At 39.5% G+C, this 25,317-nt stretch overlaps 1 protein-coding gene across 1 annotated transcript in view; it reads left to right on the top strand.

Annotated features, from left to right (window-relative positions):
* CCDC192 (coiled-coil domain containing 192) overlaps positions 1-25,317 on the top strand; it is a 205,126-nt gene that overhangs the window by 32,385 nt on the left and 147,424 nt on the right. Inside the window, 1 exon segment of the mRNA XM_032262830.1 lies at positions 4,865-4,972. Coding sequence (XP_032118721.1) covers positions 4,865-4,972 — 108 coding nt within the window.

The raw sequence follows: 25,317 nt of genomic DNA, 5'->3' as shown, positions 1-25,317 counted from the left end.
TTGGGAACCACTAATATAATTAAACCCATTTGGGCTGAGGTTTCTTTGTTTCCTCCTCCCTATCCGCTCTCCACCCTTCCCAACTGTCATCTTTTCAGGGAACACTGATCTCTCTGGACATTTATGAGGGTTCTCTTGCCCTCTGGCTTATTGAGCTCAGCTCAAGAAAGACACAGACAGGAGAAAGGGATGAGAGGAGACAAAGTCAGGCTTCTTACTCCACTGGTTTATTTCCCCTCCCCGCTGCCCCCAACCACCATGACTGCCTAGACATCATTGGTCGTGGCTGTGTTCCTCTCCGCAAGCTTTCTTTCTAGACCCAGCAGTTTTGCTCTTCCCCTGCCTCTTCAGGTCAAGGTAAGACAAAGGGCACCTGTACTTCCAGGGAATACCTCACCAACCTTTGTTGATTCCTTTAATCTTACTCACACCTTCTAAATTGTCCCTTCGTTTAACTCTCCTCAGTTTCTGCATTGGAGTGGCCATCTATTTCCTCCTGGCCTTGATCAATACATTCTTCATTTAAAGATGAGAATGTTGAGGTGCAGACAAATGAAGTAGCTGGCCCAAAATCACACAGTCAATTAAAATCAAGTAAGACATAGACCATGGCCTTCCAGATTACAAGCAGAGTGCTCCTTAGGTGGTGTTCATCTGGGCCACCATCCTCCCAGGGCTACCTTCCGCTCAGCTTATTGATAGGCATTTCAACAACTAGTTGTAGTTGGTTCACATTTCAAATTTAAATGTCTTCTTAGGTGACTATTAAGGCAAACCCAAGCACAGAGGAATGCCATTTTCACTGGAATGGATTAGAACCAGGAAAATTAAGTTTTTAAATATTTGCCTAAGTAGAAATGGGCAATTTAGTGTAAGAAACTATTGCAGATGCTAAACACAAAAGAACATGAGAATGATGAAATAACCACTGTGACCTGAATTCTGATCATGAAAGGGGAGCGGGGAGAGATGAAATAAATGTGCCCAGGGTGAGGGGCCGAGACATGGGTGGTGGGTGGGGGGGAAGATGATCAGCTGGGGAAAGACTTGAGTCTGCATGAGAAAATGAGTAGGTTGCAGAAGGGTAAGGAAGAATAGGGTGATAGATGCCTGTCAAGCAAAGGAGAGAGGAACGGACAGCAGTGATGAATATATATCGAACAGGATATTTGCAAATGTGTCGATCTGGCAGGAAGTTACTGTACCGCTGAGCAGGAGCTGCTGCTGGAACTCTGACATATTAGAAGCCTCAGATTTTAGAGACATTGAATTCTCTAAAACTGACCTGTATCAAAATGTTCTTCCACAAAGGTGAAATTTGCCGTAACCACACTTTTAGTTAGAAATCTTGCTCTTAAATAAATGCACATGCAGGTATTTAATACATTAACTGTTCTTAATTACAAACTTGACTGAATTTCCCACTGCTGTTACAAAAGCGTCCCCATAAGTATTTTCTTTTACTAGGGTTTTAAAATAAGCTAGAGAGTCTTAATATCAAATTATTATCTTTAAAGGAATTGGGATAATGGAATTATTAACATTTATTGAGCACTTCATCCGTCAAATCATTCAATTCTTACAACAACCCTACCATCACTTAATCTCGTGACCACATTGTTGCCCTCATCTGCACAGTCCGGCCCCTGACCATGGCAAGGAGAACTTCTCTGTGGCTCTGAGCCCTGTCAATGTCCCAGGTCAGATGCAGGAAAAGTATAGCTCAAAGAAGTCACTGTTATAGCCTCTCAGCATGAAGGACTGCTCATTCTGGTCTAACCACCTTCCTTGACTTCCAAGCCTTTAATCAATCAACAATTATTTATCAGGCTCCTACTTACTGTTCGGCAAAGTCCTTTCTGGCTTCTGCAGACAGGAACCTTTCTAGATACGGCACATGAAGTTGGATCAGTCGGAAACCTTGAACCAGTCCTTAAGGGTCAAAGAGTTTGTATAGCTGTCATTTTAGGACAGAGAAATAAAGACTTAGTAACAAGGTAGGGGGTAATGAGAAGGTCCTGGAATAGATTAAGAAATCAAGAAATATACAATTAAAAAATAATATGTAAATCTTCCTTTAAATTCCCAAATGAGAAACCTTTGCAACCGAAACGAAGTCTGCTCTAACAATGTCATGTAAGATTTGTTCAATTAGTAGACTATCAACCTCAACATCCATGCATAATAATAGCCAGGTATCTTTACTGTAATCAAAGAGTTTATTGAATTTTTAGTGTTAACTAGTATCATTTTAGATTGCTCATCTTGGCTACATTAGGTATATGTGTTTAGATAATAACCTTATATTTAGGTAGACAATTTTAAGACAAAAAGTAGAAAATAACAGTGGGAATTATTATTAAATGGTTGGAATTTACCACGTGGAAATCCATACACAGGTTCAATTCCCAAACACCTATATATTGCCTATATTTTCATCATTTTGACATCATGTAACAGACTGTTGATTAATATAATTCACTTGCAACTACTTTAACCACTTAGAATATTCATTTTCATTATTACTGCAAATTGTATGTGTCCGCACATACCAGGAAGTAAAATAAAATTAATAATGGAAGTCCTGTCTTTCTGCCCTTCTGCCATTGCACCGGACAACCACTGAGTACCTCTAACTCTTTTAGTCTTTGAAACCACATACCCACTTCCAAAACCTCCATCTTTATGTATTTACTTATTTCTGAAATTGTTTTTGACTTCATTTTCCTTTGCCTTTGTTCTGTTAATGGGGTTACCACCTACTTAAAAAGTGCCTGCTTTTGTATAGGCTCTTTCACTTAAGGGAGTGGGGGATGGTGAAAGGCAGGTCGGAGAGCAGCCAGTACTCACTGCAGCTGGAGTGAGGGTGCAGAAGACCGATTTCATCTCCACGGTTTGCTCAGGTCTTCCCTGTCCTAAAACACCTGACAGTTTCCTAAATTTGTACAGAAAGTCCTGTGTTATTTCATAACAGTCCTCTGTTAGACCTGCTTCATTTGGCTTTGACTTATAATGCTTTTGTCTTATGGAAATGTTTGTCCTCCTTGGCTGGGGAAATGTTGGGTGTTTGGAGAGGAAGTCCTGGAGAAATGGATTAGGTGATCTTGCTGAGTCCTCTCACACAAATTTTAAAACTTCCCCTTGGGATCAAACATTCAACAAGAAAATTTTCCCTGGAAATAGCAATCTAGATCAGGGATTCCCCATCTTTTAAAAATAGTTTGGCCTGTGGCAATTCCCCATTTCTGCATATAATGTCTTACAGCATGTATTCATCTCTAAGTGTAAATATACAAGAATTTTGTTTAGAGGCTTTTTTTTTTGGAGAATTTTTGAACCCACTTTTTAAATTACTGGAACCATCAGGAATCTGAGGACAATTGGTTCACTTCCTAGTAACACCATTCCAGCCTGCGATATTCCTTCCCTAAAGGCAAACTTTTGAGGGTGAGCATGCACCCGTAGTGGCAGAACTTGACCGTGGAACCAGGCTGTTTGCGACATAGCAATATTTTTTTGCCCCTCATCCCATAGAATTTTGTTTATATCAGAGGCCAGTGGCAAAGCCTCGAGGTTCGGCATATAGTACAAACAATTATAGAAGCTGAATGAATGCTCTATTTTTACACCTGGCTCCATTTGCCACCAGATGGCTCTATTGTATCATCAGGAAATGCACACATGTAAAATCAGTGGTCTCATAAACCAGAGGGAAAAAATGAAGCAGAAGTTAGACCTGTAAGGCATGTAGGAACAAAGTTCATTCTTTATGGGGCTAATTGGAAGCAGCAGCAGGAGCAGGGGTATTCATAAGGAAACAGGACACATCCAGAGAAGCTATAGGAAGGTCATCATCCTAGCATATATGAGGCTTTCCAACTTTTCATATTGCTTTGTAATTATTAATTATCACAATAAACAACAGCAAAAGAGTAGCTAGGAAGTGTCTAGTCTCAGTAGGGCCTGTACCTGATATTTTCATACCAATTTTGCATAGTCTTCAGCTTATATCTGAGAAAAAGTAACTTTAGAAGCATTTTGAGGCCAGGCGCAGTAGCTCATGCCTGTAATCCCAGCACTTTTGGGACGCTGAGGTGGACAGATCACGAGGTCAGGAGTTCAAGATCAGCCTGGCCAATGTGGTGAAACCACGTCTCTACTAAAAATACAAAAATTAGCCAGGTGTGGTGGCAAACGCCTGTAATATCCAGAGGCTGAGACAGGAGAATCACTTGAACCCAGGAGGTGAAGGTTACAATGAGCCAAGATCACGCCCTTGCACTCTGGCCTGGAAGACAAGAGTGAAACTCCAGTAGGAAAAAAAAAGAAAAGGAAAAATTTTGAGAGTCAGAGTCTACACATCTGCTGATTTGAGTGATATAGCTGGGCTCTGGGGAAGAATGATTTGATTCTAAAACATGTGGTATCTTTGTTTTAATGGCATGTGCTAAGCAGGTGAAGATCAGAGGAAACGAAGTTTCTCTGAATTCAGTTGACTCTGTTCCCACTGCTAGGTGACTGTTAAAAACGTAGACATTCTAGGTGATGTCTTCCATTAGGAATGTGAAATTTTAATCCTAACCCTTTGAAGTAAGAATAAAAGTTTCAAAGTAATCCAATTCCAACAACAGTTATTTAATCTAACTTTCTAAAGCTGTTCATTGTCATCATTTGCTTTTTATACGTTTTACACTCTGTATGTTAGATAAAACCATTGTTAAAACATTTTGCTATTTTATTTTCGTGTTAAAAAAAGGGGAGGAATTCTGTGAGTTTATCAAGCACATCTTTAGTTTATGAGATTGTTTGAGATGTGCTCAAACTATCCATGTCAAAAAGTAATATTTGATTTTTTTTTTTAAAGAAAGTGTCCCTGGACACTGGACAGATGGCATTTACCTTGGCCCAACTTAAGTCCTTGGAGATTTGCCTGAAAGCAGCAGAAGAAAAGGCTAAAGCTTTATCTGAACAGGTAATATCTGTCATGGGAACTGGAAACAAATGTTCCTCAGTACTCAGCATGGCAAGTCTAAATGCAAACACATGTTTTAACCTCGGCCTCTACTAATACACACACACACACACACACACACACACACACACACACACACAGAGACACACACACGCACATGCATACACATTGCAGTTATGCGCACATACACACATACACACACAGCATTCCATTCATTTTAGACATAACAGTGCTTACTTTAGTCTGTATGGCAAGCTTTTAAACTTTTTTCATCTTTATATTTTATTTGACTTTCATTCACCATAGGCCATGAGTTAGGCAAACCTTCTTTAACTAAGTGGTTTCCCAGAATAAACAAAGCATATTTGAATTATCAGTAGATAAGCTCAAAGGTAAAGCCTATAGGAGTCACACAGATGTAATTTTCTTTTATTTTAGGAAATTTTACTTGGAAGAGAGTTTTTCAAATATTGACATCCCTCTTTGGTTTTTGAAACTCACAGAAGCAAAGTAGCAGATGATAAGTGGAGCCTGGCCTGCACCAGCTGGCCTGGACACCTTATATAGGTGCTTTGCATGTACAACAGGTCCGTGATTTCAGAGGCAGTGGCTGTGGGTTATCAGTAAAGCGCAGGCCAGGGCTGGAACATTTCCCAATAAGATTATACTTTGCAAGTAGTGCAACTACTATTGCCTTTTCCCCTAATCAGAGAGGCTTGGCCCCATTGGGCAAAGCCACTTGGTGTCCGGGTCCCCCAGTGCTTTCTCTTGGTGAGCAGTCAGTGGAGGAAAAAAGAGAGAGGAGGCCCTGCAATGTTAGAAATGTTTATAAATTTCTCCTGGATTGATACATTTAGATAAAAATATATTTTAGATACTTGAAAAAAAAAGAATTTTAAGGTACTTTTAATAATAAATGTAGACTCTTTGTACAGTAAGAGCTAATTGCATTAGAATTTTATAAGAATTTTGGCAGAAACTAAGGAGGAAATGTGCTTGTGTTATGAGAAAAAGAAGTATGATTAATGTGTAATGTAGTGATACACACAAATGTCCTTCATTTCTTTTTCAGCTTACTGAAAAAAAATGCATCCCTTACCTTGGTATCTACTTGTTGTTTACTGACTAAATGCGATTGATGCAAGGGGTCACAGGATACTTGTGTCAGTTAATAAAAATGTGTTGCCCTTTTGGAAAAGTTTCCATCTCAGCCTCAAGCCATAGCTCTAGCCTGCCAACTGCTTCTTTTTTTTTCTAAAACAAACAAAAACAAGCCTTGAACTGTGGCAAAATTTAAAATTACCAAGAACATAATGATAAACATGAGATAACATTTCAATGAAAAAAAAAAAAAACTAAGAATTTCAGAGTCTCCAAATCAGGAAGGATTTTTCAATGGATAACTAGAGGAGGGCACCCCTGCTGGGATTAGGTTATAGTAAGAAGATACATAGGGGTTTTTTTGGTGATCAAATGGCTTTTAATAATATCTCATTTGAATCAGTAAGATTCAAATCACTCATAAGAGTACCCAATCCTTTTGTTCTTTAGGAAATATTTTTATCCATTGCAAATGTAACCATCCAGTGGGTTCACCTTGCCTACTGCCTAGACAGAACTGATTTATCAAGACAGGGGAATAGCAATGGGGAAAGAGTAAATCATGTAGAGCCAGCTGTGCAGGAAGAACCATAGGAGTTTTATTACTACTCAAATCAGTCACCCCAAGCATGAGCATACAGGGATCAGAGTTTTTAAAGATAATTTGGCAGGAAGGGGTCTGGGAAGTGGGGAGTGCTGGTTGGTCAGGTTGGAGATGGAATCATAGGGGGTCGGAGTTGGGTTTTCTTCATGTTTTCTGTGCCTGGTTGCAATGACAGAACTGACTGGGCCAGATTACGGTCTGGGTGGTTGTTAGCTGATCCATCCATTGCAGGGTCTGCAAAATATGTCAAGCACTGATCTTAGGTTTTACAATAGTGAATCCAGGAACAATTTGGGGAGGTTCAAACTCTTGGAGCCAGAGGCTACCTGACCCCTAAATTGTAATTTCTAATCTTGTAGCTAATTTGGTAGTTCTGCAAAGGCAGACTGGACCCCGGGCAAGAAGGGAGTATTTTCGGCAAAGGGCTATTATCAATTTTGTTTCAGAGTCAAACTGTAAACTGAATTCCTTCCCAAAGTTGGTTCGGCCTATGCCCAAGAATGAACAAGGACATCGTAAGGGTTAGAAGCAAGATAGAGTCAGTTAGGTCTTATCTCTTTCATTGTCATAATTTTGCAAAGGCAGTTTCACAAATAGCTCCTAATATTTAAGATTCTTAGTTTAATGATCTCTTTGTATAACACCAAACAATTAGATGTATTTATTTTTTCAATATTTATCAGATTAAATATATAAAATGGAAACTGGATTTCACTTAACTTCTTTGTACTTACCATCAGTAAGGTGCTGGTTAGGTGTTTTGGGGAGAAAGACATATAAACCAGAGCCTCTCTACCCCAGTAGCTCACAGACAATAGAATAATTGGAAGACATGGAGAATGAAAATAGGTGTTTATATGACTCCAAGATAAACTGCACAATAGCATTAAGTTGCAGGATCTGTGTTTATTAATTGTACTAAAGTATAGTTCTTGAAGCTGCCAAATTTGCATAACCAAGTAAGTTGAATTGGAAGTTGGCCATGGTATGAGGAAAGGGAAAGTATAATGTGTAAAAGCACATTGCAGGCATTTTCAACATTATATTTTTAATTAACTTGAGCATTTGATGAGATTTGGCTGTCTTCACTGTTACTGTTGAGAGGAGTCAATCAACACTGTTGTCAAAGAATTTAATCCTGAGATTTTTGCTTTCTCCGGTGTTTGAGTCTGGTCTTTTCCTTGAAAAGATAAAAACTTTAAGAACATTCCTCTGTCCCCTTTAAAATTTAAGTTGACATTAAAAACAAATGGATGAGAGGTCAGGGAAAGGGGAGAAACTGGTATTTCCTAAGAATGTGCTTGAAAATATTTCAGAAAGGAACACCTGTGTCAAACAATCAAACATTTGTCCACTGGGTGCCACTGTCTTCCTTACCAGGCCGTGCCACTAAGGGATTGCAGAAAGATTGTCTTTAGTGTTAAAAACAATGATTACAGACACACACACACACTCTCTTTCTCTGTCTCTCAATGTGTGTCAGTGTGTGTGTGTGTGTGTGTGTGTGTGTGTGTGTGTGTGTGTGTGTGTTTGAAGGAATATTTTTGCCTGCCATAGACGTTAAGGCTTCTTCTGAATGTCATTAATTTAGGATTTGTCACAGGATGTTGGGAATGCTAGCTTGCCTTTACTGGTAACCCAAATTATGGTCTGGCCTGGTGGAGTAGAATGAGATGGAAAGAGTGGAAGAAACTACAAGAACAAAGATTTGTGTTGGAGCAAAGCATTGGAAGCTTACACTATTATCAAACAATGGGTCCTGCCTTTGAGAAAACGGTTAATCTTACTGTTATTCAAGTCTTTATCTCTTAGCCTTGCCTCTGAGAACACAGAATTAATTCAGATTGGAAAGTACAGGCGCCCAGCGTTGTTACCTATATTAATCATCTCTTGGTCCTGGGCTCAGTTTATGCAAACTGAACATTTCTAGGGTTTCCCTTCAGCAAGGTCCACTGTTACAAAGAAAAAAATTAGAAATAGCCAAGAAATAAGAAAGTGTGGTCACTTCCTTGATGAGGTCACACAGTCAACAGAATTCTTTGTTGGGCTTCACTTTCGCTTACAGTAATTCTTTATTTCTCCACACTCAAGTCACTAATGTCAAAGTAAAAAAAAAAATGAGTTCAGGATAATTTGCTATTAAGATTTATAATCTGAGTTAGTCAAGGCTTTGAGAAATAACTGCAGCAATTCAGCCAACCTAGACTGAGAAAGTGTCATTAGACTCCAACTTCTAACCTGGATTATAATGATAAACTACTCAACACATTACCATCTTTTGCTTAAGAAAAGACTTTATTATGTTTCCTATAGGTTAAGATCAGGTGAGAGGAAAGCTAAATGCCTGGAAGTTGGGTAATAGATTAAAAAAAAAAAAGGATGAATAAGAAAGAGAGAAAAGCTGTTAGGAATGTGAAAGAAAGATGAAAAGTAAACGGGTTTCTAGAGAAGCCCATAAGAAGGAAATGTTTTCATGTGTGCTGGCTTCTATCACCAGTGAATATAGGAGAACAAAGAAAGGGACTCCGGTGAACTGCTGTTTATGACGACATACAAGCAAATATACCATACGGCTTTTGTGCTGAGACAAAAGAAAGTGTCAAGAAAACCCAAACCTTTGCAATGAAGCCTGGATCCAGACGCATGTCAACGCAGAGTTTATGAGACAACATTTCCTTTGGCAGCGGTGTTAGCCCAGGGTCTCTCTCATTATCAATGGTTTCTGGTTCCCAGCTCCAGGCATCAGATTAGCTCCAGGCTTTTTTCCTGCTCCACTATTTGCTAGCTTTATGGCCTTGGGCAATTCACGTTGTCTCCCCAGCTACCATTGTCTTATCTAGGCGGGTGTAAGCTAGTTTCATAGGGCGGTTGTGAGGATTGTGAGGATTACACGGGAGAGGCATCTGCATGTTCATAGGTATTATGGCTGAGTGTTTCTGTTCCCCACCCCACCCCCCCAAAAAAAGAAAAAAAATCGTATATTGAAACCTAATCCTCAATATGATAGTACATGGTGGTGGGATCTTCGGTAGATGATAAGTTTCTGAGGGCACTGCCTCAGGAATGGGACTAGTGTCCTTATAAAAGAGGCTCAAGGGAGCTCCCTCACCCCTTCCACCATGTGAGGACGGAGCAAGAAGCGGCCATCTGTGAACGAGGAAGCAGACCCTCACAAGACACCAGATCTGTTGATGCCATGATCTTGCACTTCTCAGCCTCTAGAATTGTAAGAAAGAAATTCCTATTGTTTATATGCTAGACAGTTCATGGTATTTTGTTATTGCAGCCCAAATGAACTAAGACAGTAGGTTCTCAATAAATATCTGTTTATTTTCACTCCCACCAGTGGTCATAACAGAACTGTGTAGTTCTTTATGCCTTGAGCCACATAAATTAATGAGTACCAACCTATCACAAATGTCTCTCTTTCTCTCATACACACACTGCCCCCATACCCAAGCTCCCTTTTCCTAACTTGGCTGGCTTTTCTGCCATCCAGTTTTCTCTTCTGCTCTTTCTCATCTCTTCATCTTGTAAAGGGACTTTAGTTCTTTAACCTTGTCTTTCCTTTCTGCTTCATCTCTTGGAGTGTCTGTCTATTTCTGCCCATTATCTGATTTTGTCCAGGCTGGGAGCTGTTTTCCTTGGCAAGCTGGGGAGGGTTGGAGGTGTGTGTCAGGAGGTGAATCCAGTAAGAACTATGTAGTCAGAATTAGTTTCATACATCTTCTTGGTACCATACCTAGCAAAATATAAACTACATAAGAGGGAACTCTATAAAGTTCGTGGAAAAATGGAATTAAACAATAAAAAGTAAAAATATAAACTTTATTTTTCTACATAAGATCTATCAAGCTCGAAACACTTTTGAAGTGATGATACCAGTCATTTAGTCCACCTTAAAGAACTGAGGGTCCTGGGGATTTAACCATTTCAATACAGTCCTTTTTTACATCACTAACTAAAGAAAAATGAGTGCCCTTTAAAGGTTTTTTTTTCAGACTAGGAAATAAAAATAAGGCAGAAGTGGCCAAATCAGTATTATAAAGAAGATGCCTAATGATTTCCTATGGAAACTCTTGCACAACTGCCCTTGTTTGAATGAGCAGAAACATTGTCATGGTGGAGAAGGACCCTGATGAAGACTCCCTGGGCGTTGTTCTTTTAAAGTTTTGGCTGACTTTCACAAAACACTGTCATAATAAGCAGATGCTATCATTCTTTGGCTCTGCAGAAAGCCAACAAGCAGAATGACTTGATAATTTCGAAAAACTGTTGCTACAACCTTTGCTCTTGAACAGTCCACTTTTGCTTTGACTGGACCACCTTCCCCTCTTGGTAGCCATTGCTTTGATTGTGCTTTGTCTTCAGGATTGTACTGGCAAAGCCACATTCCATCTCCTTTTACAATTCTTTCAAGAAATGCTTCATGGTCTTGATCCTACTTGTTTAAAATTTCCATTGAAAGATCTGCTCATGTCTGCAGCTGATCTTGGCACAACGGTTTTGGCACCTGCTGCCTCAAGTAGAAAGTTTGCTCAAATTTAGCTTTTCAGTCAGGATGGTGTATGCTGAACCAGCTGAGATGTCGGCGGTGTTGGCTATTGTTTCTCTTATTACTTGTTTGTCAATTAGGGCACACACAAGATAAATTTTTTCCTCAAAAATGGATGCAAATGGTCTATTGCACAAGCTGCTTCTTCAACATGGTCTCATCACTTTTAAAACAAATTATCTGCATATAAACTGCCAATTTCTTTGGGGCATTGTGCATGTAAACTTTTTGTAAAGCATCAATAACTTCACTATTCTTTAAACCCATGCTTCACGTAAATTTGATGTTTGCTCTTACTTCCACATTAGCAGAATTCATGTTCCTCTGATAGGACCTCTTTTCCAACTGTGTCATCCTTCTTAGTACTCAAACTAGATCCTGTTCACATGTGTTACAACAAGTTAGTGTGAGTTTATTTTGGTGTAAACTATTTTTGAAATCCATTCATAATTTTTCAAAATGTGTACTTCTATGACATTTTTGAAGAACCCTCATATTCAGAATGCCATGAAAGCTAGCTAGAAAGATTTCATAACTTGATGCAGGGGATAGGAGGTGGAAAACTGGGTGGGAAAGTTGACCTGTTTTTCTTATCATTGTTTCTCCCAGCTAGGGATGAGGCATAGTCAAGATACGGCAAGGGGTCCCTTTTTGGTCTTTTGCCCCTTTTGCTTCCATTAAGACAGGTTTTTTTGGAGACACTCAAAATGCAAAGAAATTTCAATGAGAAAAATGTGGTAGTTTTATTTCCCAACATTGAGAAAAAGCATGTGTAAGCATTTTTCTGACTTCTTAGTAATAATTCATCAGGCATTGTTTTCTCTTGCCTGATGAGAGAGACATTTATTAAGGCCTTTTAATGCCCAAAATAAAACTAGAAACAAGGCATTCTTGTATCCTCACTCTATGGCTAACCTGAACAATTAAGCTATGTGCAAAGAAAATGCCTTTCCCTTTCTTTTTTCCCTCTGCCTTAGGTTCTTTCACATCTTAAATAATAACAGAAGCAATAATGGAGACATAAAAAGAGGTGGGGGAGGGTGTCTAATCTCACAGTCTGCAGAAATACATGCCTAAGACCAGACCCCTGCAATGCATTATAAATGATAGATGGCGAGTGGAGGAACTAACATCTATTAAGCACCTACAATTTTCCACGTGTCGTGTTTAGATTTATAGACATTTCATTTTAGCTACACAATAACCCAGTTTTCTATTGAGGACAATGAGAATAAAAAATATTGTCATTTGCTAAAGGTCATATAGTCAATAAATTGTGATATGGATTGGCTACGTCCCCACCCAAATCTCACCTTGAATTGTAATAATCCCCACATATCAAGGGCAGGGCCAGGTGGAGATAATTGAACAATGGAGACAGTTTCTCTCACTATTCTCCTGGGAGTGAATAAGTTTCCTGAGATCTAATGTTTTTATTAATGGGAGTTCCCCTGAACAAGCTCTCTTGCTTGCCACGATGGAACATGTGCCTTTGCTTCTCCTTTGCCTTCCACCATGACTGTGAGGCCTCTCCAGCCATGTGGAACTGTGAATCCATGAAACCTCTTTCCTCTATAAATTACCCAGTCTTGGGTATGACTTTATCAGCAGCATGAGAACAGACTAATATGAATTGTTAATCTACAAGTAGAACCGAAGTATTTTTAAAATTCAAAGCCCCTATTCTTTTTTAAAAAATTAATTTTTTTATTGTACTTTAAGTTCTGGGGTACATGTGCAGCACATGCAGGTTTGTTGCATAGGTGTACATGTACCATGGTGATTGGCTGCATCCATCACCCTGTCATCTACATTAGGTATTTCTCCTAATGCTATCAATCCCGTAGGCCCCCACCCCCCCGACAGTCCCCAATGTGTAATGTTCCCCTCCCTGTGTCCATGTGTTCTCATTGTTCAACTTCCACTTATGAGTGAGAACATGTGGTGTTCAGTTTTCTGTTCTTGTGTTAGTTTGCTGAGAATGATGGTTTCTGGCTTCATCCATGTCCCTGCAAAGGACATGAACTCCTTTTTATGGCTGCATAGTATTCTATGGTATATATATGCCACATTTTCTTTATCCAGCCTATCATTGATGAAAGTCCCTATTCTTAACAGCGTATGATCATAGGCCAAAGACAATTAACAGAAATTTCTTACACAGCAACATCAAACAAGACGAATTTGCCTAGGTTTTCAAACGGCACTTCAAGAGCCTGATAAACAGATTGCTGGGCCTTATCTCTAGTGTTTATGATTAATAGATCTGAGGTAAGTTTCAAAACTTTGCACTTATAAGAAGTTCCTATCTAGCTTAAGTACCAAATGCTAACCCAGATCTTCAAGCCAAGGTTCTTTTTCACCCTTGTCCTGTGTTCTCCAGCTGCATGGGAGTGACTGAATCAAGTGTAATTAGGTTTGGGTACATTAGATAGACAACTCCAATCAGAGTGGCCTAAAGAAAGTAGACAATTTTCACTCATCTAAAGTAAGTGTGGACACAGGCATCTGAAGACAGGTAGCTCCACAACCTTCAGAGGCCCAAGATCAATCTCTTTCTGCATTCACAAATATGGCTTCCGTCCTCGGGTCCAAGATTCTCTTGTAGTTGCAGCCACCTTACTTACATTTCAGGCATCATAGAGAAGGAAGAGGAATGTGTGAATAGGGTTGGACAACTGCCAGCTGAGCAGCCCCTTTTAAGAACTTCTGTGGCACCCTCAGTAAATGAATTGTTATATATTACTGACTAGTTCTATTTGCATGAAGGCTGAGAAATACAAATATTTAGCTGTGCACATTGCCACTCCCAAAAGTAGGGGGATTTTTTTTTTTTTTACTAAGAAGAGAAGAATGGATATTTGGTTGGAAAATAGCAATCTGGCCCTCGCTCATTCAACTGCTTGACCCTACTGATGCACATAGGACACTGTCCTGATAACCTCCATGTTCTTTTGTATGTGGCTATCCAGTTTTTCCAGCTTTATTTCTTGGAGACAATTATTTCACCATTGAATGATCTTCACATCTGATATGGCTGGCTGTGTCCCACCCAAATCTCATCTTGAATTATAGCTCCCATAATTATCACATGTTGTGGGAGGGACCTAATGGGAGATAATTGAGTCAGGGGGGTATTCTCCTCCACACTGTTCCTGTGATAGTGATTAAGTCTCATGAGATCTGATGGTTTTATAAAAGGAAACACCTTTTGCTTGTCTCTCATTCTCTCTTGTTGCCACCATGTAAGAAGTACATTTGCCTTCCACCATGATTGTAAGGTCTCCCTAGCCACATGGAACTGTGAGTCCATTAAACCTCTTTTTGTTTATAAAATGCCCAGTCTCAGGTATGTCTTTATCGGCAGGGTGAAAATGGGCTAACACAACATCTATATTCAAAATCAATTGGCCATAGATGTATTAGTTTATTTCTGGACTCTCAATTCTATTCTATTGGTCTATAACTGGGTGACATTCACCAGGTACTACTGGTTGGAAGCCCCAGTCATCAGGTTTGTCCCTGAGGAGATATTGATGTTTTGGGGGCACTTCATCTGGAAAGAAACAAATATGGGATATTTTGTTTCATCATCTGAAGCTGCAACAAATGGAATGAGGTTTTCTTCATTTGGTTTCTCAATTCTCTAAATCAGATATAATGTCAATGCTCTATAAAGATACAGTAACAACTGGATGTCTTTTAAATATGGAAAGACTTAGAAGGTATGACAAAATAATATTGCTCCAAGACCCCCATGTTATAGTTTGCAGAGATATTCCCAGCAAGACAGAAAACCAAGTCTCAAGTTAGCAGAAGATGGCAAGAGCTGAACTCTAAGGTACCCCTCCTTGTTGGAGTCATATGATTAGACTCTCCTGTGATGTAAGAGGGGGGGACAAATTATCTGTAATACTGATTTGAAGAAAGAAAACATTAAGTGTATGTTGTCAGAATGAACAAGAGAGCTAAAGGAAATTCAAAAGGGGGCAAAAACACAAAAGAAGAAGCCATCCCATTCTGAAAAAGACTTGTATCTATTCTGACTGGCTCCCCAACATGCTGTTCTCCTTCAGGTCCATTCTGGCTTATTGCAGGAACTCAACTGGGGGCATTTGTGGCTTTGCACACTGTTCAAAGTGAAGATCAAGCCAAGTTTCATTTGTTTGTTCGTTGTTGTTGTTGTTGTTATTTGTTTGTTTTTGTTGGCCAGCAGGCATTTGTTCATTTAACAAGTATTTATTGAGTATTCACTACATGTCAGGTACTATATCTAAAAGTGAGAATACAGCAGTAAACAAGATTGATAAGATCCTTGACTCATGGAGCTGTCATTCTACTGGGAGGACACAGACAGCAAACAAATAAACATTGAAAATGCGTAGAGCTTCAGATGGTGTTAAGTATTGCTAGGCCACACTAACTGGTGTCTGTGGGACTGACTACACTTGACCTTAAATCCCACTGGAAAGTCTGGTTCCTGAAAATAACCTATGGGCCCTTGTCCTTGAGAAACTGGTGACTGTAGCTCTGTGTGCATGTGTGTGTGCATGTGTTTGTGTGTTATTCCTGTTGTTTTTGACATTAAACAATAAAAGCTAAGGCCAAATCATTGCCCTAGGTTAGATCAGGGTTCTTGGGGCTCAGGTTTTCTCTTCAAGATGGCATTTTCAAAGAAACAGGATTTTTCTTTTTAGGATTTCTTTGGCCATGAGGTAGTAAGAGTGTGCCATAAGCAATAAAGCAGGGCTCAAACAGCAGCTGGTGAGAAAGAAGGAAATAGATCATAGTAACAGAAAAGGAAAGATTTTAACAGTTTACTTTCTCTTAAGAGTTTTAACCACTTTGCTAATATTTATGCTAAATTCTTCAGGTATATTTATTTTTACTGTTACAAAGCTTGGACTAGAAACAATGCCTCACACACACATAAAAATCTAATAAGTTTAATTCTAATCAGCAAGATATTATGAATCATGTTATGCCTAAGGCCCTAAAACAAACTCCCATTATTTCTCTCTTAGTACATCTTCGTGTCCAGTCTATCTTTTGTTTACGTTTAGGAATGAAGGAACAACGATACTAGCAAATTTTTAGATACTGAATATGTGTATTGAGTGGCTAAAAGTAATTTGATGCATACTGAGATTGTCCAAAAAATGTTCTGATTTTTTTTTTTTTTGTTTATATGCAACAGTAGATCTTTTGATGTCAAGTTTATTTGAAGTAAACAATGTGGCCTTGGTAGGAGTATTCATTTCTGCAAATGCTCAGAAATTATGCTTGACATGCCAATCTGAAATCATGAGTTTTGTGAATGAGTTTTTGTTTTCAGAACTATTTTGAAGCCTGCTTTAATGCCATAAAATCACAAGTAGTCTGTTTGACCTGGAATGGGTTCCTTATCAACACGAAATCTAGTTATCAGAAACTTCATTAAACAATTTGGCTAGCCAGAGTTCTGATTGATTTTACAGCAGACAAGTTCCCTCATTAAAAAACAAAACAAAATCGGACAACCTCTCATTTAAGCAGATGTTCATCTTCATCTCATTACTGGTTTGTTGGCATAAATTGGGAGCTTCAAAGAATGCAAGGAAAAAAATAGAAGCTGGTGAAGAGATGGTGTTGTTTTGAATAGACTCAAACACAATGACAAATCAGGTTCTGTAGTGTATTGTTGTTGCAGGCGGGGTGTGTGGATTGCCGGCCTGTTACATAACTAAAGACTTCCTTTTGCTTGTAAATGTCAAGATCAAACAGAGGTCAGTTTTAAATAGCTGACCGGTGCTGATAAATGTGACTTTCTCTTTTCAGAAAAAGCAAAAAGCCTCCTGCCTTAAGAGTCATGGTTATGCTGTTAGAAGGAGGTGTCTTTTTGTATGGGTTTAACTTGTATTTTGTTCATAAGGTTTTCTTTGAGATGGTGAATGAACTTTCCCTTTGCTTATTGTCTACAGATAAATTAGTAAGTTAGGTATATGCTTTTGTTCAATTATTCATTCAATAAATACTTATTGAGTTTATACTATGAGCTAGGCATTCTGTTTGGTACTCCCGTGAATTTCAGCTCATGTATTTCTTCAGACAGTCCTGGAAAATCGTATATGCCATTTTGCAAATGATGAAAGCTCTTTTGTGAGCTTGCAGGCTTCTTGTCTGCTCCTTCTATGTGCTTTCCTTGGTGATCTGACTTTAGGGAACACAATCTGCTGAAAAGCATTAAGTCCTCATCATTAGTCTAGGTCTTCCCTGACCCCAGACCTAATTATGTGTCTACTGAATAGCTCCACCAAGGTTCCCACAGCCAAGCTCTCCATCTCTAAAATTCAACCTGCCTGCTTCTTGCCCCAAGCCTGTTTCTTCCCCCACATTCCCTAGGCCAGTGATTAATGCCGCCAGCCACTCTGTGCTGCTTTGATTCTTTTCTTTTCCTCACCCCTCATATGCAATCAATTGCTGAGTACTATGGGTGATGACTCCCAAATCATTCTTGAATCTCTATCTCCACTGTCGTCATTTTTATCTAGGTGACCGTCTGCAGCGCCTCTCCCGACTTTACCTTCATTATGGCCCTTGTTTAATGACTCCTCAACACTACAACCAGAATGAAGATGCTGTAACACAGACCTCATATTTCTCAACTTCAAATCTTAAATTAGCCCACTTTCACTGTCAGGGTCAAATCTATGCTCTAACCGATGTTACAATGCCATTTATGATACGACCACCTGCTTGTTTCTCCAGCTTTACCTAACACCACTCGCTGTATACCACTATTACACCACTGTCAGTTCTTTAAAGGTATCATATCCTCTCTCACCTTTCTAACCTAATCTAAGGAAAAACAAAAGTCTCATTTCTTAGAGTGAAATTTTCATTAATACACCCCTTCTCCTGTGCGTTTGCCTAGAATTTCTATGCTAACTCCCTCCACGCCCTCTTAATCTCCTTCCTCATTAACCAAAGAAGCCCAAGAGACTACTTTTCAGATCCTCAATTAGATGTCATTCCCTCCAAAATGCATTTCTCCTTCCTTCAAGTTTGGGTTAGATGTCCTTAGGTGCTTTCATAATCTCTCTCCCACCTCCCACCTCCCACCTATAACTGCTTGTCTGTATCTCCCACGATACCATATACCCCATGGGAGAAGCTCAGACAGTAACTCTTATGAGGTCCTAAGTCAAATTAGAATTCATTACTTGTCCCTTTTATGTCAAAGCTCATGTTTTTTCCATTTTACACTTGGAGCTGACCCCTAGGCAAGGAGGGCCACAGAAAGGCGCATTCAGATTTGTGCTCAGGAGAGAAAACAGTTAGGGTACTGAGAAGGGCAGATTTGAAAGACCAAAACCAGGCAAATCAATGTGTAGGCTCTTATAAAAATCCAGTTTGGAAATGACAAAGGCCTAAATTAATTGGTGGAGAGAAGACAAAAACAAGATATATTTATGGGTTGGATTTGGTGATGAATTAAATGTAGGAGCTGAGGGGAAAGTCGGGTTCAAGACTGATCTCAAGTTTCAGGTGACTGTGTAACCTGTGGTTACCCAACTATCTTATATTAGAATCATTAGATGTTAAAAATGATTCATTTCTTATGGATGACTCCATGCAGACTCAATTTACCACTTACGCTATAGATTCTGCATCCAAGTTCTGGATAATTTTAATTTCCTTTTATAGATCTTCTAAATCTTGCCGTCCTTAGCTATTATGTCAGATCCTTGAATCCAGGGGTGTCTAATCTTTTGGCTTCCCTTGGCTACATTGGAAGAAGAAGAATTGACTTGGGGCACACATGAAATACACTAACACTAAGGATAGTTGATGAGCTAAAAACAAAAATCACAAAAAAACCTCATAATGTTTTAAGAAAGTTTACTTATGCGTGTTAGCCCACATTCAATGCCATCCTGGGCTGCATGTGGGTCACGGGCTGCAGGTTGGACAGCTTGTTTCAGCCCATTTCCTGGAAATAGGTTTTCTTCTATTTTTCAGTCTCTGGAGCTTCTGGGAGAAAATTTTGGAAGACCATGCATTTTGTGTGTGAAGATCTCGTTTTTTAGCCTCAGAAAGTGTTAAATGTTGAAGTTTGGAGTTATACCAATGCAAATCTCTAGAGGCTATTGAATGAATGTCTAATGACAAGCAGTGGTCCAATACAGAGGTTCTCAAAATTTTGTCCAAGAGATCCCTTGGAGGTTGCTAACACCCTTAAGTGATCTTCAAAGTTAAACCTATTTGGATAATAATACTAATAGGTTATTATTCTTTTCTGCTATCATTCTCTTATGAGTAGAGTTTTCCAGATTCTACATGGCAGAATGAATGCAGAAGCAGATATGAAAATCCCACTGTCCTCTATTAGCCAGACAATACAGAAATTTGCAAGCTCTAAAACAATATCACTTTTTTACTGTTTCATTTTTGTTTTGTTTTGAAAAAGAGTTATTTCTAATTAAAATATATTTTTGTGTTAGCATATACTGGGTTTATTATTTTTAAACAAATTAATAAAAGCACTTTTAAATTTCTAAGTTTTAATTTCTAATTCAGTAAGTATCAGTAGATATAGCCCATATAAACAAAAGCTTTTAAAAGTTCCCAGTAATTTTTAGAAATGTAAAAACGTCCTGAGTATCAAAAGTTTACAAAGTGCTGATTTACGACCCTGTAGAGTATAATTCAAGAAGCATAGCCTGTTTGGGAGCATGAATTATGATGGAAATTACCATTGCATAAAATGTATAGTAAATTAACATAATTTTATTAATAAACAAAATAATATGCTAAACAGACCTCCAAAGAGGGGAACCTCATCAGTGGCTGGTAATTGGAACCGCAGGTCACTCTGTCACCGAACAGAAAATGTCCTTCAATTAGTAGGAAGATATCAATGAAATGAACATATTCATTATTCATACTTCCGCAAGACCATGAATGAAAAAGGAATTGCCCACATTATAGAGACTCTTTGTTTTCTTCCTGACTCCCAGTATTTGTGCATCTAAGCTTCCTGAGCCTGTTTTGTTCTTCCCTCCTCACTGAACTTTTTCCTCCACTGCCTGCCATCAGCTTCTTAAGCCTATTTTCACAATATGCCCTATGTTGACCCATCCCACTCACTTATGCCCTGTGTTGACACTACATTTCTGATTCCGACAGAATCATTTTAAATTTATAGCACACCCAGGCAGATAAATGCCTTTTTACAGAATTGTTTAAGGGGGGAAAAGGTAAGGACTTCTCTCCGGTTTTGCCTAAGATGGAGAGCAGTCTTGGGGTCAATGGTCTGAGTCCAATCTGCTCAGTCAAGGAAAAATACCTCCAGGGAGTATTCTATAATGTGGTGAGCAGCTGAGAGGCATTGTTGAGAATGACTGATTTTACACAGAGTATACCATGCAGGCACATACAGAAACAAAAGCTCTAGAGAGTATATATAATGGGTTATGAAATCAATTACTAATTCTTCCTCTCTAAGGAACTGGTAAACAAAACAAAACAAAACAAAAGCCTCTTACCTAATATAACTAAGGGGGCAGTTCTCATCTTTTCTGGATTTTAATTTCAGGTCATGGGACTTCTGTGGTTCTATTCTGTTCTTGTTCTACCCCATCCAAGATGTCTACTTCTTACTTCAAAGTCCCTTATTATCTGTGTCTGTGCTTATGTCCTGTGTCCAAAAAAAAGTATGAACTCCAAAGCTTCACTTACCTTGACTACCTTCAAATACGTTGTCTCAGATCGTTTCCCTTAATAACACAATGGACTGCTGCAGCATCTTGCTGCTTTGATTGTGTGGGGTCCTTGTCCACCCCCACTTCCCATCTCTATTCCTCTGTTCTCATCTTGAGGATTTTGTATTTTCTTTGGAACCCACACACTCTGTAAAAGAGCAGTAAGTTGAATTGGGCTTCCACTCTGGTGGGAACAATCATTTCCTGTGTTAAAATTCATCTGGGAATGGTTACCTTCCTCATTCAGAGTAGGGGACTCTGTATTTCCTAATCTCAGAGGACTTTTCCTGAAGTTGCCTAATTTTTGTTTCTAAAAGCCTAAACCCATCGAAGGACTTGGGAGAAACAGAGACTCCTGAGAGAGACTCAAAAGAGAGCAGAGTGCCTTTTCCCCAAACCGGAAGAAGAGAGTCAGCTCTCTGAGTCACACCAGCAGGGGAAGCCTGTACCCTGTTCCATGAAAATGCTCTGAGAATGTGCCAGTTAGAGGGAGTTTTGTAACTTAGGAATCTGTCCTAGACCGCTGTGAAATGCTGGCTAACCTGTAGGATCTATGATTGCATACAAGGGTTTCTGGTGGGACGAGAAAGGCATCACCAGTGCCCTAAGGATATACAGGGTTCCCATATGGGTAAACTACCCTGGGCAGAGAAGATCTTCAAGAACAGCTGTGTAACTAGAGGTGGGGACTTAAAGTTGAAATAAATAAGATTTACAGAAAGTAAAAAATGTGATATTTCTTATACACTTGGATTTGTGGATTGAGAGCTGTCTGCTTTTCAGTAGCTCTATTTCTGTGTAATTACTTGATGCCCAATCTCATATTGACTTTAATTTCTTAGAACCCAATATTATTGCTTTTTGACCTTTATATCTAATTGTTGCCCTTTATTTCTAAGTCAACGATTGATCACCTCACCTTTTCCATGTCTTTTCATTTCTCTCTGGTATTCTTGTTTATTCTTAAGGCCTAGATAATTTTTTTTTGAAGATTAAAGGAATCTTAGGAATCTCTTTGCCTGCATCCCGAACTTTATATTTCAATTATTCATTGACCTGTTGGTAAATATTTCTGTTTTCACTTGGAGCTTAAATGATCCTTTGTTAGGGATCATTTTCCCCCAAATAACTTGAAGGTGTATGGGTTAAATTGCATGCCAACCTCCCAATTCATTTGTTGAAGTTCTAACTCCCCATACCCCAGAACATGACTTTTTATCTTTTAAAAGGGTCATTGCAGATGTAATTGTGACGGGTTGCGGGATGCAGGGGAAGAAACGACGGCTCTGCTCCCTTCCCATCAGATGTTTTCTTTTTAGGCCCTTGATCTCTCACCCAAGAATGGGGAGGGGATCCCAGCATCGCAGTGAGCTCGTTCTAGTAAATATTGGACCCAAAGAATTTTGCAAAAAACGATTTATTTAGGCAGAGAGAGAGAGAAAGAATTAGGTAGGTAGAGAGCGAGCCCTCACGCTGTCTTGGAAGGGGATCCCCAAGAGGGAAACACCAAACAGGTAAGTGGCAGGGGGGTCTTTTAATCTGGGATTTACTCCCGCCCCATTCAAGTTCTCCTCCAGTGAAAGAAATTCTTCAAACGTCCTCTGGAATGATTGATTTTCTGACTTCGATACTGGAATGGCTGCTAGACTCGCAATCAACAGCCCCTCCTCCATAGCCGCGCTTTCTAAACAAAAGAGCACACCTGGGCTCTCTACCTTTCCCACGTTCGGGAAAGTTAGACAAAGACCCCTAAGCTCTCGGATGGAGGGAGGCGTAAAAGAAGGCCCGTCTGGCTGTCGCTGGGAAGATCTTGCCTTTGAAACCGCGCCCCTTGTGGACCCGGGAAGAGAAGTTAATACATTCCCTCGTTATTAGTTAAGATAAGGTCATACTGGAGTAGGATAGGCCCCTAGTCTAATCTGATTGGTGTCCTTATATAAAATGAACATTTGGACATACTCATGCAGAGAGAAAGCCATGTGAACCTGAAGGCAGAGACAAGAGTGATGCTTCTGCAAGCCAACGAAAGCCAAAGATTGCCAGCAAACCATCAGAAGCTAGGAGAGGGGCCGGAATGGATTATCCCTCATAGTCCTCAGAGGGAGCCAGGTCTGCTGACACTTTGATCTCAGAATTGCAGCCTCTGGAACTATGAGATAATAAATTTTTGTTGTTAAAGTCACTCAATTTGTGGTACTCTTTCATGGCAGCCGGACAAATACAGGAGATAATTATGCTTCTAACTAGACCCTTGGAGATCTATGTGCATAAATTTAGAAATGACCACAAAAGCTGTTAAAGGCAAAAAATATTAATAAACATAAAAGTCTCTTCTGTTTTGGATGGGGTTAAAATGAAGAGTTTGTTGTTTGTTTAACTCCTAAAACTGAAGTGAGACTAAATCCGTTCTGTGAGCTAAATCTACATTCAGATTTAGGGCTTTCTGCCCATTCCACAGGTAGGATAGGTAAGTTTTGAAGCGCTTGCCTCTGTTATTTACTGCCAGGAAATTTCATAATTTGTGTTACTGATCCAATTCAGCTTGCAAAGCATTTAGCACAAGAGAAGGCTTTGTTTTTAAATTAAGTCCCTCCTTTCTCTGTAGCATGAGCTCTGCAAGGTCTGGCAAGACAATTTGTTTTTCAGTGGTTTTTGAGTGACACTAGAGATCTATTCTGCAGCATTAATTGCTGCATGTAAATGTGTGGGTTGTGGAGGAGAAAATTTTGGAGAACAGGCAATAAGAGGAGACAAATAGAATATTCACATTATTTAGTGTAGTGGATTTAATAATTGCACTAAGTGATGGATTGGGTGGATGATGAGAAAAAGAGAAGTCTTTTATCTTTCTGGCTTAAACATATGGATGGATGGTGCCATTTATTGAAAGAAGGAAGTCTGGGGAGGGAATAGATCGTGAGAAGTTCATTTTGAACACATTAATTCTTATTAGCCTAGTACACTTTTAAATGACAATGTCAAATAGGTTGTTGGAGTGTGTGTGCGTGTGTGTGTGTGTGTAGCTGAGTGGCTGTACATTTGAAAATTGGGAGTCATCAACATGTGATTGGCATTTAAACTGTGGTACCTAATGAGATTACTTAGAGAAAGAGTATAGATAAAACAGAGCAAATCCTCAGATCCCAATATGTAGAAGATTTGAAGAAAAGGAAAATCTGGCTAAGGAAACTTCAGAATCTGAAAGAAATCCAGAGAACTCGGTGGTAGAAGCAGAAACAGGAAAGTGTTTCAAGAGGCATGAGGTGCTCAAATGTGTAATATTTTATTGTGATGTTGAATAAGGTGCTTAGGAAATTGTATATTGCATTTGGTAAAATGAGTGTCAGAGGAAACCTTGACAAGATCCATTTCAATAAAGTAGTTGAAGGCAGAAGTCAGATTGGAAGAACGGTTGGGAGAGGAATGTAATTTTAGGCTGCTAGCAACCCTCTTCCCAGTTACTGGAAAATTTTTCCATAGTAAGAGAAAGATATGGAAATAGAGATAGAAAAGGAGGCTGGGCGCAGTGGCTCACGCCTGTAATCCCAGCACTTTGGGAAGCCGTGGCATGAGGATCACGAGGTCAAGAGATTGAGACCATCCAGGCCAACATGATGAAACCCTGTCTCTACTAAAAAATACAAAAAATTAGCTGGGCGTGGTGGCGTGCACCTGTAGTCCCAGCTACTCGGGAGGCTGAGGCAGAAGAATTGCTTGAACCCGTGAGGCAGAGGTTGCAATGAGCCGAGATTGCGTCACTGCACTCCAGCCTGGCGCCTGGCGACAGAGTGAGACTCCGTCTCAGAAAAAAGAAAAGAAAAAGAAAGAAAGAAAAGAAAAGGATGGGGGAGGAAGAGAGATATTGAGAGAGATTGGGCAAAGAGCCAATTGTAGAGTGAGAGATTTCTGAAAATCTTATTTGAGATTCAGGATCTAGTGGTACCTCTACTTCCCACTAGATGAAAATAAATGAACCAATTTATTTTTTTATTTTTAATTTTTTTTTAGACGGAGTTTTGCTCTTGTTACCCAGGCTGGAGTGCAGTGTGATCTCCGCTCACCTCAACCTCCGCCTCCTGGGTTCAGGCAATTCTCCTGCCTCAACCTCCTGAGTAGCTGGGACTACAGGCGCACGCCACCATGCCCAGCTGATTTTTGTATTTTTTTTTTTTTTGAGACGGAGTTTCGCTCTTGTTACCCAGGCTGGAGTGCAATGGCGCGATCTCGGCTCACCGCAACCTCCGTCTCCTGGGTTCAAGCAATTCTCCTGCCTCAGCCTCCCGAGTAACTGGGACTACAGGCGTGTGCCACCATGCCCAGCTAATTTTTGTATTTTTAGTAG

Source organism: Sapajus apella, unplaced genomic scaffold (genome assembly GCF_009761245.1).
Source record: "Sapajus apella isolate SASKATOON/1434 unplaced genomic scaffold, GSC_monkey_1.0 scaffold1, whole genome shotgun sequence".
NCBI lineage: Eukaryota > Metazoa > Chordata > Mammalia > Primates > Cebidae > Sapajus > Sapajus apella.
This window is presented reverse-complemented; position numbering and strand designations above follow the sequence as displayed.